Below are 12,830 nucleotides of genomic sequence, written 5' to 3' on the forward strand. Positions count from 1 at the left end.
AGTAACCAGGACTGTCACCTGTCACTGACTGTTGTAGGCTAAATGATTGGCCCTAATTTCTCATTCCTTCTCACAGCCATATCTTTGCTATGGCCAAGGTGAAAGGAGTGTATTTCCCCATCATCCTTTGACTCTGTACTTGGCGAGGTGGCTTGCTTTGGTTAATAGTAAGTGGGCAGAAATAAGTGTGTCAGTTTTGAGTATACATAGGCCTTAAGAAGCTCCTAGTGTTTACTTCTTGTGCCTTTGCCGGGTGAGCTGGCTCATCGAGACCTGTAAAGAAACCAAGCCACCCCAGTTAATCCAGACCTACAGTGATAAGCAGAGTCAACTAGAATAGTGTTGCTGATTAAAACCCCTGAGTTTTGTGGTGGATTGTTATACAGCATTATTGCAGCAATAGCTAACTGATGAAGTGCCAAGGTTTTCACAAAAGTATATGCAACAAGATGGGATTAAGACTATCATGGCTAAGGGAGATCAGAGAGATGGCAATCAAACAGTAGTGTTTTTCAAATATGAGTAACTTACGCCCCTTTCAACAACAAATGTTCTTGTAGACTCTCCATATGACCTTTATGTTAACTATGTACATATAAAAAACTAGAGGCTGGGTAGGTGGTTTAGGCCTGTACTCCCAGCACTTTGGGAGGCCAAGGCGGGAGGATCACCTGAAGCCAGAGTTGGAGACCAGCCGGGGGGGCGGGGGACAAAAAACGTAGCCAGGCTTGGTGGGACACACCAATTTCAAAAATTGAATCATTTCAGTTGTCATATCAGAAGCCGGAGCGAGAGGTAAGTCTGCATTAACAGAAGGGCTATGTGGGAGTAGAAAAGGTGGCCTTTCTGGCATGTGTCATGACACTGCAGAAGCTAGACTCTAATCCAGCCCAGGAAACCTACTGAGAAAATGCTGCCCTCCTGCGTTTCCAATTTAAACATGTCCTTAGACCTCACTGCAAATGCACTGTGATGACACACAACTTGGCAGCACAGTGAGTGGAGTTTATTTTTATAATTTGTAGAAAATTGACATTTAGATTTCAAAACTTATATTACAAAATTATCAGCAGCAGTCTTAAGCATTTCAACAATGCTGATAGATTTCACTTTGCTAACACAAACAAGGCTATTATACCATGTTCGAAAAGCAAGACTTGTTCCAAAAGGGTCTATCATTATACATCTGCGTCACTGCTCAGGACCCGTTTGTGACTGTGTCTTCTTCCATCTCTTCTTCACCATCATCAGTGGGCCCTAAAGAAAACCACACAAGCAAAAGTAGTAAAGCAGTATCAATTTTAGAGACTCTATTCCCTTAGCATGTGAGTGTTCGTTCTGTGGCCACTGTTTGTTAGGCACTGAAGTAGGTACAGAAAGATCAAAAGCAGCCCCTGCCTTTGAGGAACTTATCGTCCAGGGACAGTCTAGTCTGTCTTTGGCAGGTACTGGAAGGGATGGTCAATTTCAAGGAAAGGGGTCACAAAGGTTTCAAAATTGTTGCCTCCCATTGTAGTTGATGATAATTCATTTTTGGTGAAGGTAAAGTCTATACTCATGTGCTTTTCATGACACTACTATAGGCAAAAAAACCAGAAATACTCAAAAACATTTGGGCACCTACTACATGCCAAATACTGGCAACAGTTCAATGACTTTATTGTCTCTAAATTATGGAAATATGGCAGCAATTACCAAAAAATGTTATTCGTTCAACAATTTATGGCAGATATTGTGGTCAATGTATTCCAGAAGAAAAAAAGTTGTAACTCCTTCAATTGTTTGGGAAAATTACTCAATAATGTCTCACTTAACATCAGTCAGCTGAATTCTTGTATTGGTTTCACCATTCCATCCACTGCAATATGGTATTTTGATTGAGGGCATGCAGAAAATCTGGCCACACAGGCATATAGTTAGAAAAGGGAGGAAGATTTTAATGGCCTATGCAGATAATGATGGATGTTCTTTTTAGATACCATGGTAAAACTTGACAAATGGTAGCTTCCTAAAGGTTAGATGGCAGTATAAAAGTCTGAAACCTTATCAATGAACTTTTCATACTCTTACTTGGTTTATCTTGTACTCTGAACAAATCTTTTACCCATACATGATTTTGTATCATTTGGAAAACAGTGGTTCACCGACTTTTGCAGATCTTTCAAACGTTGAGCCATGTAATTACACAACATCAAAAATGTCACACCCATTAATTCACATGCATTAACATTACTATTGAGTTCCCCAGAAAAGTCTTGAGGTACTGGGAAGGTTATGGCAGTGGACACAAGTTTTCTAAATTTTAATTTTTGCTTCAAATCTTGAATTTTCAATTGTTTTCCTTGAAGTGACAGGCTCACTTCATCATGTTTGAGAAGACAAGTAGCTGCCTCTCAACTGAAACGACTGCACTAGTGCATGGAGATAACCACCTAACTCAAGTATGCAGACATGTGCATCCCCTTTCTGTCACCCAGAATATCAAAGAGACGTGTGTTCGAGGAGTGAGATTTAATTATCTTTACTGCTGCATCCAGGACACTCTTAAGTGAAACTGGTATGCACTCTATTGGGAGTGCAGAATAGGGAAGAATATAACAACTATTATTTAGGCTGCTGCCTTGACTCCTACTGTGCCAGCAGTTCTACCCACTATTGCTCCATCAGTGCAAATGTTCACACAAAAGCAAGTAACACCTTGGTGTTATTAGATAAAAACAGTCTTCGGCCACGCATGGTGGCTCACGCCTGTAATCCTAGCACTTTGTGAGGCCAAGGCGGGTGGATCATAAGGTCAGGAGATCGAGACCATCCTGGCTAACATGGTAAAACCTTGTCTCTACTAAAAAAAAAAAATACAAAAAATTAGCCGGGCGTGGTGGCAGGCGCCTGTAGTCCCAGCTACTTGGGAGGCTGAGGCAGGAATTGTGTGAACCCATTCCTGCAGTGAGGTGAGATCGCACCACTGCACTACAGCCTGGGCGACAAAGCAAGACTCCATCTCAAAACAACAACAACAACAACAACAAAACAGTCTTCACCTTAGACTCCCAGAAGCCCACAAACCATACAGTAGAGAATTACTGGTCTTAAAAAATGTCTTTTTGGCCAGGCACGGTGGCTCACGCCTGTAATCCCAGCACTTTGGGAGGCCGAGGCGGGCGGATCACAGGGTCAAGAGATCGAGACCATCCTGGCCAACATGGTGAAACCCTGTCTCTACTAAAAATAAAAAAAATTAGCCGGGCACAGTAGTAGGCGCCTGTAATCCCAGCTACTTGGGAGGATGAGGTAGGAGAATCGCTTGAATCTGGAAGGCGGAGGTTAGAGTGAGCCGAGATCACGCCATTGCACTCCAGCCTGGGCAAAAAGAGCGAAACTCCGTCTCAAAAAGAAAAAAAAAAATCTTTTTCATTTTTAGCTCCCAGCTGAAACATTATTTCCCTAGGAAACTTTCCCCAAGACAGCTCTAAGTAGAGGTCCCCAGTTACATTCATATCAAAACTTGTAAGATGTATTTCAGTGTTTTTTTATTTTATATCCCTAGTGCCCCACATGCTGCCTGGCATAAAGTAGGCATTCAAATGTTAGAACAGTTACCACTTATCAAAAACTCACTAATGTTGAGCCCTGTGCTAAGTTCAGTTTCTTAGCCTCTCGGCAACCTTTTGAGGTTTGGTACTATTATTGTCTCAGATTTAAAGATGAGGAAAGACTTGAAGAAAGCTGTCCAAAGGCAGAGCTGGTGAAGCTAAGATTTGGGCCTCGGACTGCTTGGCTCTAGAGCCTGTGTTCCTAACTACTGAGCTATTATGCACACACACAAATATATACAGGTGAAAGTCCACATGGCTATCTCTAGTGTTCAGTTCACTCCATTGCTGAAGTAATGCTAGCTTCAACTTTAACATAAAACCCTCCCCAGTGCTATGACTTAACTTTCTTTATGAATTACTTTTTTTTTTTTTTTTTTGGGATGGCGTTTCGCTCGTTGCTCAGGCTGGAGTGCAACGGTGTGATCTCGGCTCACCAACAACCTCCAACTCCCGGGTTCAAGCTATTCTCCTGCCTCAGCCTTCCGAGTAGCTGGGATTACAGGCATGCACCACCACAGCGGGCTAATTTTGTATTTTTAGTAGAGGCGGGGTTTCTCCATGTTGGTCAGGCTGGTCTCGAACTCCTGACCTCAGGTGATCTGCCTGCCTCAGCCTACCAAAGTGTTGGGATTACAGGGGTGAGCCACCGCGCCCAGCCCATCAAATACTTTATCTTCAAAGAGCATTTAAAGAGATTTCATATATTAGATTTGACGTAAGGAGGCACTATTCTAGCATTCTGGAGTCATGGCATCTAAATGGTTGTGAGAGTTACACTTTGAGTGTAACATTAATTTGAACGTACAAAGAACACCATTTGCTCACCCGATCGGCGTTCTCTGCCAGGGATCTGACCAGACTGCAGCAACCCCTTCAGCCTCTCCACTTCAGCCAGAGTTGAAGCATTTGCTATAGCATTCTGGAGGACAGACGGCAATGGAGATGGATGATTAACTTCAATCAAGTATCAACTACCCAGAAAACTAAGTATCAATCACCTACAGAAATTCACAGCAACTTCTCCATTTGGAATATTAAACACTTCGGTGTTGGGGGAAGAATGTTATTGGCCCACAAAAATAAAACTAGAAGCCAAAATACAAATTTCTAAAATTGGTGAAGAGATGCAGGCCTTCTTATAAAACAGTAAATAATCACTCCACATGTCCTAAAATCATAGTTAAGTGAAGTAACTATTTGGAATTAAGTTACTGAATAATTTAAGGAGGCAATATTATAAAACTAGGGTCTCTACTGATCAGCCAAAAGGATTTGCCAGACAGCAAATCTTTGAAAGTAAAAATTAAGGCAAACACTGAGACAGCATACCAAGGTAACTAACTGTTCAAAGTGATAAATGCACCCTGGAAAATGAGAAAGACAAAGCTGCCTCCACATTAATTAGCTTGTGTAATTTTAAGTCTGATCAAATAATAACTTTATGCTAGTTTTTCCTTAAACAGAAATATTGTTGTATGCTAATAACTGTGGGAAAAAAAAATCTGCAATGTTCAGAACATGTTTATTATCCAACTTTGTGTTCTGAACCCATCTTAGCTCGTTCCAGTCAAGAAGCCTAACACATGATTACCTTGATTGCTTCTACATCCCCTGGAGATGGCCCACCTTTCTTTTTGTCAGTTGGCAAACCAGCACCTGGATTAAAACTTAAGAGGGGGAAGAACATAACTGTTAAACCTAGACCAACAGAAGTTGCTTCTCTTTTACTTTCAAAAGCTTTTGAAAGTAATTCAACCAGTGTAGTATCTTATCTTTGTTAACAAACTGATACAAGAACTCTCTCCTTCAGAAACACCATCCAGTTCATCTTCCTATATAGAAAACAGGATGTACATGGTATCACATTGAGACTGACTACTGAAATATTTGCTCTGCTAACCTGGTAGAAATTTCTTGTGATGTATGGACCATTGATGTACATGGACTATAAGCACTCAAATTTAATACCACATTAATATGTCAGAGTTTTTGGTTAATTTTGTAGGAGACGAACTGCCAGACAGATCAGATCATGTTTCTGAAGGTGAAGTAGAGTTAAGTTGGATATCCGTGTCTTACGTTTTGCTTCTCCTGGCAATATCCTTTGCAAGCTGTGCACCCCGTTTGCCCTTGAACATTTTCTCTGCTTCCTGACGCTCCTACAGCGACACCACACACAGAGTTAATGGAAATAGGAATACCACATGCATTTAGATGCATTCCTCAGAAGACATGGAAGCGAACTCTCCTACAATACTCCAGGCTGGTGAAAATACCAAAAAGCCAATTTCAAATTAAGAGAAGACACAGTGGTCTTCTTTCTTTGGTAAAGCTCCCTGAAGAAAGTTCACTCTCCTAGCTCCAAGGAGGGGATTCCAGGGAACTAAGAAGGCAATTAAATAAATAATAAAATAATGAACTCCTAATAAAGGGAAAAAGCTTCCTAACAAACAGAGCTGCACAAAAGTGGGTTACATTAAGTTCTCCACTAGGAATGTATCTAAGCAGACAATCCACTGTTAAGGGTGTTCACTGTGGCCTCAACATTTTGCAAACTTTGGAATGGCCAGCATTACATAAAAGAGCTTTAACTTAAAGTTCTATCATAAACTCTGCTATTAGAAAAAAATTTGACGTAACATTTCCCCCCCTACTTTCGTTACAAACTAATGGTAAAATTTACTCATTTAGACAATTTTAATAATCAGTAATAAAAATATAAAGAAAAACACACAACTCTATAATGACTCACAAGCAACAGATTACTACTTACTTTTAGTTTCACTTTCTGGAAATCCAGTACTCTGACTTGCGGAACTTTATAAATCACATACAATCTGTAATGCTTCTTATTGGTTACCGGATTTCTTAGAATACTACAAGAAAAAAAGTAACACAATGGCAAACTTGTTCATGGCACAGCACTCAAAAGGTCTGTTTGAATAGTCTAAGGAACCTATAAATCAAGAGAACATTCACAATTCTTCACATTTCAACATTGTAACAATTTACCATTAAGGAAATATATTCAATACTTCTTTGTAAAAGGCACTTTTAATTATCTGATTACATTAAGGTCAAGGCTGGTAAAAGTAATGTTATTTTAAAGGACTTCATTCATTTTGTCACAATATGTAATTCCCATACCTTAGGTAAGTCAGTGATTTGAGAGATGCCAGAGGGTCCAGATCACCCTGTAAAGTAATGGCCACAGGTAAGAACACGAATACTACATGCTATTTTGAGATTTGGAAAGGGAGAGTGCTTTTGAAGCAAGTTGTCTTTTATTTATTTACTTAACTTTTACTCTCTAGCACCAAGCCCAATACTAGCACATCACAAATGTTTAAATAATTTCTTTCTTTTCTTTTTTTTGAGACGGAGTCTTGGTCTATCGCCCAGGCTGGAGTGCAGTGGCACAATTTTGGCTCACTGCAAGCTCTGCCTCCCGGGTTCACACCATTCTCCTGCCTCAGCCCCCTGAGTAGCTGGGACTACAGGAGCCTGCCACCACGCCCGGCTAATTTTGTTTTGTATTTTTAGTAGAGACGGGTGTCATGCATGAAGAGACCACCAAACAGGCTTTGTGTGAGCAATAAAGCTTTTTAATCACCTGGGTGCAGGCGGGCTGAGTCTGAAAAGAGAGTCAGCGAAGGGAGATAAAGGTGGGGCCGTTTTATAGGATTTGGGTAGGTAAAGGAAAATTACAGTCAAAGGGGGGTTGTTTCTGGCGGGCAGGAGTAGGGGTCACAAGGTGCTCAGTGGGGGAGCTTTTTGAGCCAGGATGAGCCAGGAAAAGGAATTTCACAAGATAATGTCATCGCTTAAGGCAAGGACCGGCCATTTTCACTTCTTTTGTGGTGGAATGTCATCAGTTAAGACGGGGCAGGGCATTTGCGCTTCTTTTGTGATTCTTCAGTTACTTCAGGCCATCTGGGTGTCTATGTGCAAGTCACAGGGGATGCGATGGCTTGGCTTGGGCTCAGAGGTCTGACAAGGGGATTTCACTGTTAGCCAGGATGGTCTCGATCTCCTGACCTGGTGATCCGCCCGCCTCCGCCTCCCAAGGTGCTGGGATTACAGGCGTGAACCACCAGGCCCGGCCGGGGGCCTCACTCTTAATAGAAATCATGTCCCAACACGGCCCTGCCCTGAAGAGAAACTTCTGGAACAGATGCAAATTGGGTAGATGGCGGGGGAGGGGTGTGTGTGTGCAAGAGTCACAATGAGAAAAAAATACAGATAAAAACAGGGAGAGCAGAGCCAGAAATTCTCAAAAAGCAAGCTGGCATCTTCAAATAAGTCACAAAAACCACCAGAGGGAGCTCTAGAGCTTGATACTGTTTTACCCCCACTGAAGATGATCCAAAAAGGAATAAAGAACAAAGTGGTAACATTTGTTACATACATAGTGTAAAACATAATGGTGATGTAGTGATGGGTTTCAAAAAAGAATAAATATGTAACAAGCTGAAGGGTGCTGAAATGTTGAAGGTCACTGTACTGTATTGTTTAGGAGGGTAAAGGTGTCAAAGTTTAAAATTAAATGTTGAAGGTCACAGTATAGTGATCTTAACATTTAATTTTAAACTTTTATAAATATGTATGTTTTAATTTCTAGGATGCTAACTCAAGACTGAAAGAGAGTAAAAATTTCTAAACCATTAGAAGCAAAAATGGAATGACAGAAGGAGAGCATGTACAATAAAGGAGAGAAAAAGGATTGAAGAATGGATGGTACAAACAGAAAGCCCCAGAACAGAAGACAAACTGGAACACATCAGTAATTACATTAAATGTAAACAGACTAAATATAAATAATTCACTTAAAAGAGCTTTCAGACTGGATTGTAAAAAATTCTAATCAGAGCCGGGCGCGGTGGCTCACGCCTATAATCCCAGCACTCTGGGAGGCCGAGGTGGGTGGATCACAAGGTCAGGAGTTCAAGACCAGCCTGACCAACATGGTGAAACTCTGTCTCTACTAAAAAAAAAAAAAATACAAAAATTAGCCAGATGTGATGGTAATCCCGGCTACTTGGGAGGCTGAGGCAGCAGGAGAATCTCTTGAACCCGGGAGGCAGAGGTTGCAGTGAGCCGAGATCTTACCACTGCGCTCCAGTCACTACTCCGTAAAAAAAAAAAAAAAAAAAATTCCAACCATACAGTTTTCAACAGATAAATCTAAAATACAAGAGGTACAGAAAAGTCGAAAGTAAATTTTGGATGGAAAAAGATTTATCATGCATATAACTAACCAAAAGAAAGATTGTTTTGGTATATCAGGTAAAAGAAACCTCAAAGTAAACAGCATTAATAGAGACAGAGGGTCACAACATAATAAAAAGGTTCCGTTCACCAGAAAGATATGAGTAATTCAAAATTTGCATGTATCAAATAAGGCAACTTCAAAATATACAAAACTAAAATTGACAGAACTTCAGGGATAGTCAAATCCACTACCATGCTGTGAGATTCTAACATACCTCTCTCAGTAAGTGATAAGCCCAATGGTCTTCATTTTTGCAAAGAGCTTTAAATACAACTATAATTTCTCTAACAGCACCTATCGTGAGACACACTGCCTATAAATATGTATTTCTGGTTGAATACTTCACACACTTTAGAAAGGACATGGCCATGGACCAGTGCTTTCTTACATTTGTAGTCAAGCATCTCCTTGAGAATCTGAAGGATGCTATGGACCTCGTCCACAAGGAAAGGAACAAAGTTCATTCTCAACAATCAGGAAAATATGGGAGAAAGGTTAGGTCACAAAATTAAGTTATGCGTTTTTTTTGTTTTTTTTTTTGAGATGGGGTCTCGCACTATTGCCCAGACTGGAGTGCAGAGGCATGATCATGGCTCACTGCAGCCTTGACTGACTGCTAGGGCTCAAGTGATCCTCCCACTTCAGCCTCTAGAATACTTGGGACCACAGATGCACGCTACCACATCTGGGTTTTTTTTTTTTTTTTTTTTTTTGAGATGGAGTCTCAGTCTTCGCCTAGGCAGGAGTACAGTGGCATGATCTTGGCTCATTACAACCTCTGCCCCCTGGGTTCAAGCAATTCTCCTGTCTCAGCCTCCCGAGAAGCTGGGATTACAGGTGCCCACCACCACACTTGGCTAATTTTTGTATTTTTAGTAGAGACAGGGTTTCATCATATTGCCCAGGCTGGTCTCGAACTCCTCATCTTGTGATCTGCCTGCCTCGGCCTCCCAAAGTGCTGGGATTACAGGCATGAGCTACTGTGCCTGGTCTTTTTTTTTTTTTTAAAATTACTTATAGAGAGAGACGAGGTCTCACTATGTTGCCCAGGCTGGTCTAGAACTCCTGGGCTCAAATGATCCTCCCACCTTGGCCTCCCAAAGTGCTTGGATTACAGGCATCAGTTATGGCACCTGGCCTACAATATAAATTTAAGCATCCAGTGTTTAAGTGAATAATTTAGGTTACAAAACAATATACAGTATTTCAATTATGTTAAAAATTGGATGCACAGAGCAGAAATTTAAAAAGCATAAAAACAGTTCCAAGTGGACTGTTCATCTAATGTGAAGAGTAAAACAAGGTTTTTAGACTAGAACTGTTCAACAAGATTTAATGCACATCAGATATGTAATCTAAAATTTTCTAGTAGCCATGTTAAAATAAATAGGTGAAACTAATTTTAATAATATGCCATTTAACCTATTACCAAAACATTACCATTTCAACATTGATATAAAATTACTGAGATAGTTTACTTTTTTTTTTTTTTTGCACTAAAGTCTTTGAAATCCAGTGTGCATTTTATAGTTCTAGCACATCTTAATTATGAGTAGCCACCTGTAGTTACTGGTACTATATTGGACACTGCAATTCTAGAAAACAACATAGGAGTTTACAACCCTGGAATAGGGGAAGCTTAAACATCAAAAGGGCTACAATAAAGAAAAAGATTGATACATTGGACTGCACCTAAATTAGGAAATTCTCTAACAGGACATCCTAAGTCAAAGTGCAAGTAAGAGTAGGAAAATATTTGCAACATATAGCTGCAGAACCTAAAAGGCCCAGATCCTGAATTAAGAAAAAGACAAGCAGATACTGAGATCATTTTCTATGAGATTTTCTAGATTTTGTAAATTTTCTGTAGGAAGCACATAGTACCTTTAACCCCACCCACCAAATACATTTTCCTTCTGTGCAACTTACCAGTTCCACGAGACTATTATTGGTGAGAATGAGTTCTGTCAGACAGGGCAGAGCCTGATCAAGTCCCTCACCTATACGGCTAAAATAAAAAGAGAGTCTTAGTAAAAGTGAAAATTAAATAAGCTCACAATTTTAATTACCTCCTTGCTCAGAGGATCTCAGAGAGACACTTACAGATCCTTCTTCCAACACCCTGACAAAGAGGAAACAAAGCAAAAAGAACCCTTTTCTGAAGCCACAGCGTCAGCGACACAAGTGGGATTTTAGAACCCCTGCCTATGGGACACTGCCTGGGGCAAATTCTACTGTCACACTGTCTAGTGGAACCTGAGAAAAGGTGCAACTCCTGGGTGGCACAAACTACTTAACTCACTTCATGACTTTTTTTGTGCAGGCAGTGCAGAAATACAAATAATTCTGCATTCACAGCTCAGGTACAAGACACAACAACTATACTATAGGGGAATGGTTAACCTATGAGATATATTTCTATCTGAAGGAAATCCCACTCACTATCCAGTACCTTTAAAGACATTATCTACACACCAAGTGCTTTTTTTCCAATAAACTTTACACAGAGCTGATGAAGACAGGGTCAAAAAAGATCTCAATTTCAATAAGTAACAGTCTAGAAATCAGTTGCAGTTAAAAAAAAAAAAGCAGAGACTCTCAGTCAAAAGTATAATTGTTACCTTTATATATGCTTTTACTATGACCCCTTTGATAATTGTTCTAGAAGTCAAACTGTATACAAAGCAACATGCTCTTAATTAGAAACTTACCATGAAAATAAAAATACATGACTTCCGAACAGACACAAGACTAGACTAAAGCCAGGTTAATTTCTGGATCTCTATAGGAAAAGTGAAGTTCATTTCTCATTTTAAGAAAAAACATGTATTGAACGTGGCTTCCATTATGGAAAAAATATTTTTTAAAAATATAAAAATTAAATTAAAAAAACCATGTAGGTTTAACCGGTAGTACGTGCTACAACTTCTTCAGGGAACACTGCAACATTTACCCTAGGGGGAAAAAATTACTTTCCCCTATAGGCACTTACCATATTCTGTTGTTGTTCACTAACAATGTTTTCAGTCTTCTCAACAAAGGAAAACCATCCAGTTTCCTGATCTCATTGTCAGAAAAATCAATAGCATCAAACTGGTCTAATGTAGCACCTAGATTTTCAATGACGGGAATTTTATACCCTGTAAAATGGAGGAAAAAAAACACACAAGAGGTATTAATATAACTAAACAGCCCCTTAAAACATTAGCAGTATTTCATAGTATCTGATTCCAGGCTTTGATTTATTCAGGAAGCATTACCTAGCACCTATGCCATGTCATACATGCCTTGCCACTGTACAAGATACTAGAGAGAAAATGCTGAATGAGTCTCAAGTACCCAGTGCCATGAAGCTTACAATCTAATGACAACAAGGACAAGAACAATAACAATGGGTGATATAGGTAGCTAACATTTATAAGAACATTTACAAGGTGCCTCACACTGTTCTAAGTCGTTTGGGCTAGTTAAGCGGAATCCGCATAACAGGAATTTACACTTTGAGCTGCTTAGTCTCAGTGCCCAAACAGCGTTCAAACATTGTGGATAACAGTTCTCCACTCTTGCATCTCCACGGGCCAGATTCTTAGAATCCATCAGAACAGCCTCAAGATATGACAGTTCTCCCTCCCCTCCCCCAGCTACAATTTAGAGTTGAAGAACTCAATGGTTTACATAGAGTAATAAACCTGTGAACACTCAAATGTTAATTTGTCCAATTTGAGCATAATTACTGTGTTAGGCACTATAAGAAAAGAAATATTCCGAAGAAGCAAGGTCTACTAAAAAAGAATTCACCCAAAGTTAAAGGATACAATTCAGAGCTATACTACACGTATTGCATCAAAGTACGTATTCTCAATATTGCACGTACTCCATAAAGAGAAATGGCAGAGATCATCAAAAGTGGTGAGTTGGGCGGGGCGCAATGGCTCAAGCCTGTAATCCCAGCACTTTGGGAG

General features: G+C 40.0%; 1 protein-coding gene across 2 annotated transcripts in view; it reads right to left on the reverse strand.

Moving 5' to 3' along the window:
* Window positions 1-984: 984 nt before the first annotated feature.
* SNRPA1 (small nuclear ribonucleoprotein polypeptide A') overlaps window positions 985-12,830 on the reverse strand; it is a 13,603-nt gene continuing 1,757 nt past the window's right edge. The window contains exons 2-9 of one of the 2 annotated variants that reach the window (XM_011965258.1): window positions 11,861-12,008; window positions 10,798-10,876; window positions 6,744-6,790; window positions 6,370-6,472; window positions 5,676-5,755; window positions 5,188-5,263; window positions 4,422-4,515; window positions 985-1,257 (exon numbers count right to left, since the gene is read on the reverse strand). In XM_011965258.1, coding sequence (XP_011820648.1) covers window positions 1,199-1,257; window positions 4,422-4,515; window positions 5,188-5,263; window positions 5,676-5,755; window positions 6,370-6,472; window positions 6,744-6,790; window positions 10,798-10,876; window positions 11,861-12,008 — 686 coding nt within the window. In that variant the 3' untranslated portion in view covers window positions 985-1,198. Of the gene's footprint in view, window positions 1,258-4,417; window positions 4,516-5,187; window positions 5,264-5,675; window positions 5,756-6,369; window positions 6,473-6,743; window positions 6,791-10,797; window positions 10,877-11,860; window positions 12,009-12,830 lie in introns of both variants that reach the window. The other variant, XM_011965259.1, reaches the window with a different exon arrangement.

The sequence above is a fragment of the Mandrillus leucophaeus genome, unplaced genomic scaffold (genome assembly GCF_000951045.1).
Source record: "Mandrillus leucophaeus isolate KB7577 unplaced genomic scaffold, Mleu.le_1.0 Scaffold719, whole genome shotgun sequence".
Taxonomy (NCBI): Eukaryota; Metazoa; Chordata; class Mammalia; order Primates; family Cercopithecidae; genus Mandrillus; species Mandrillus leucophaeus.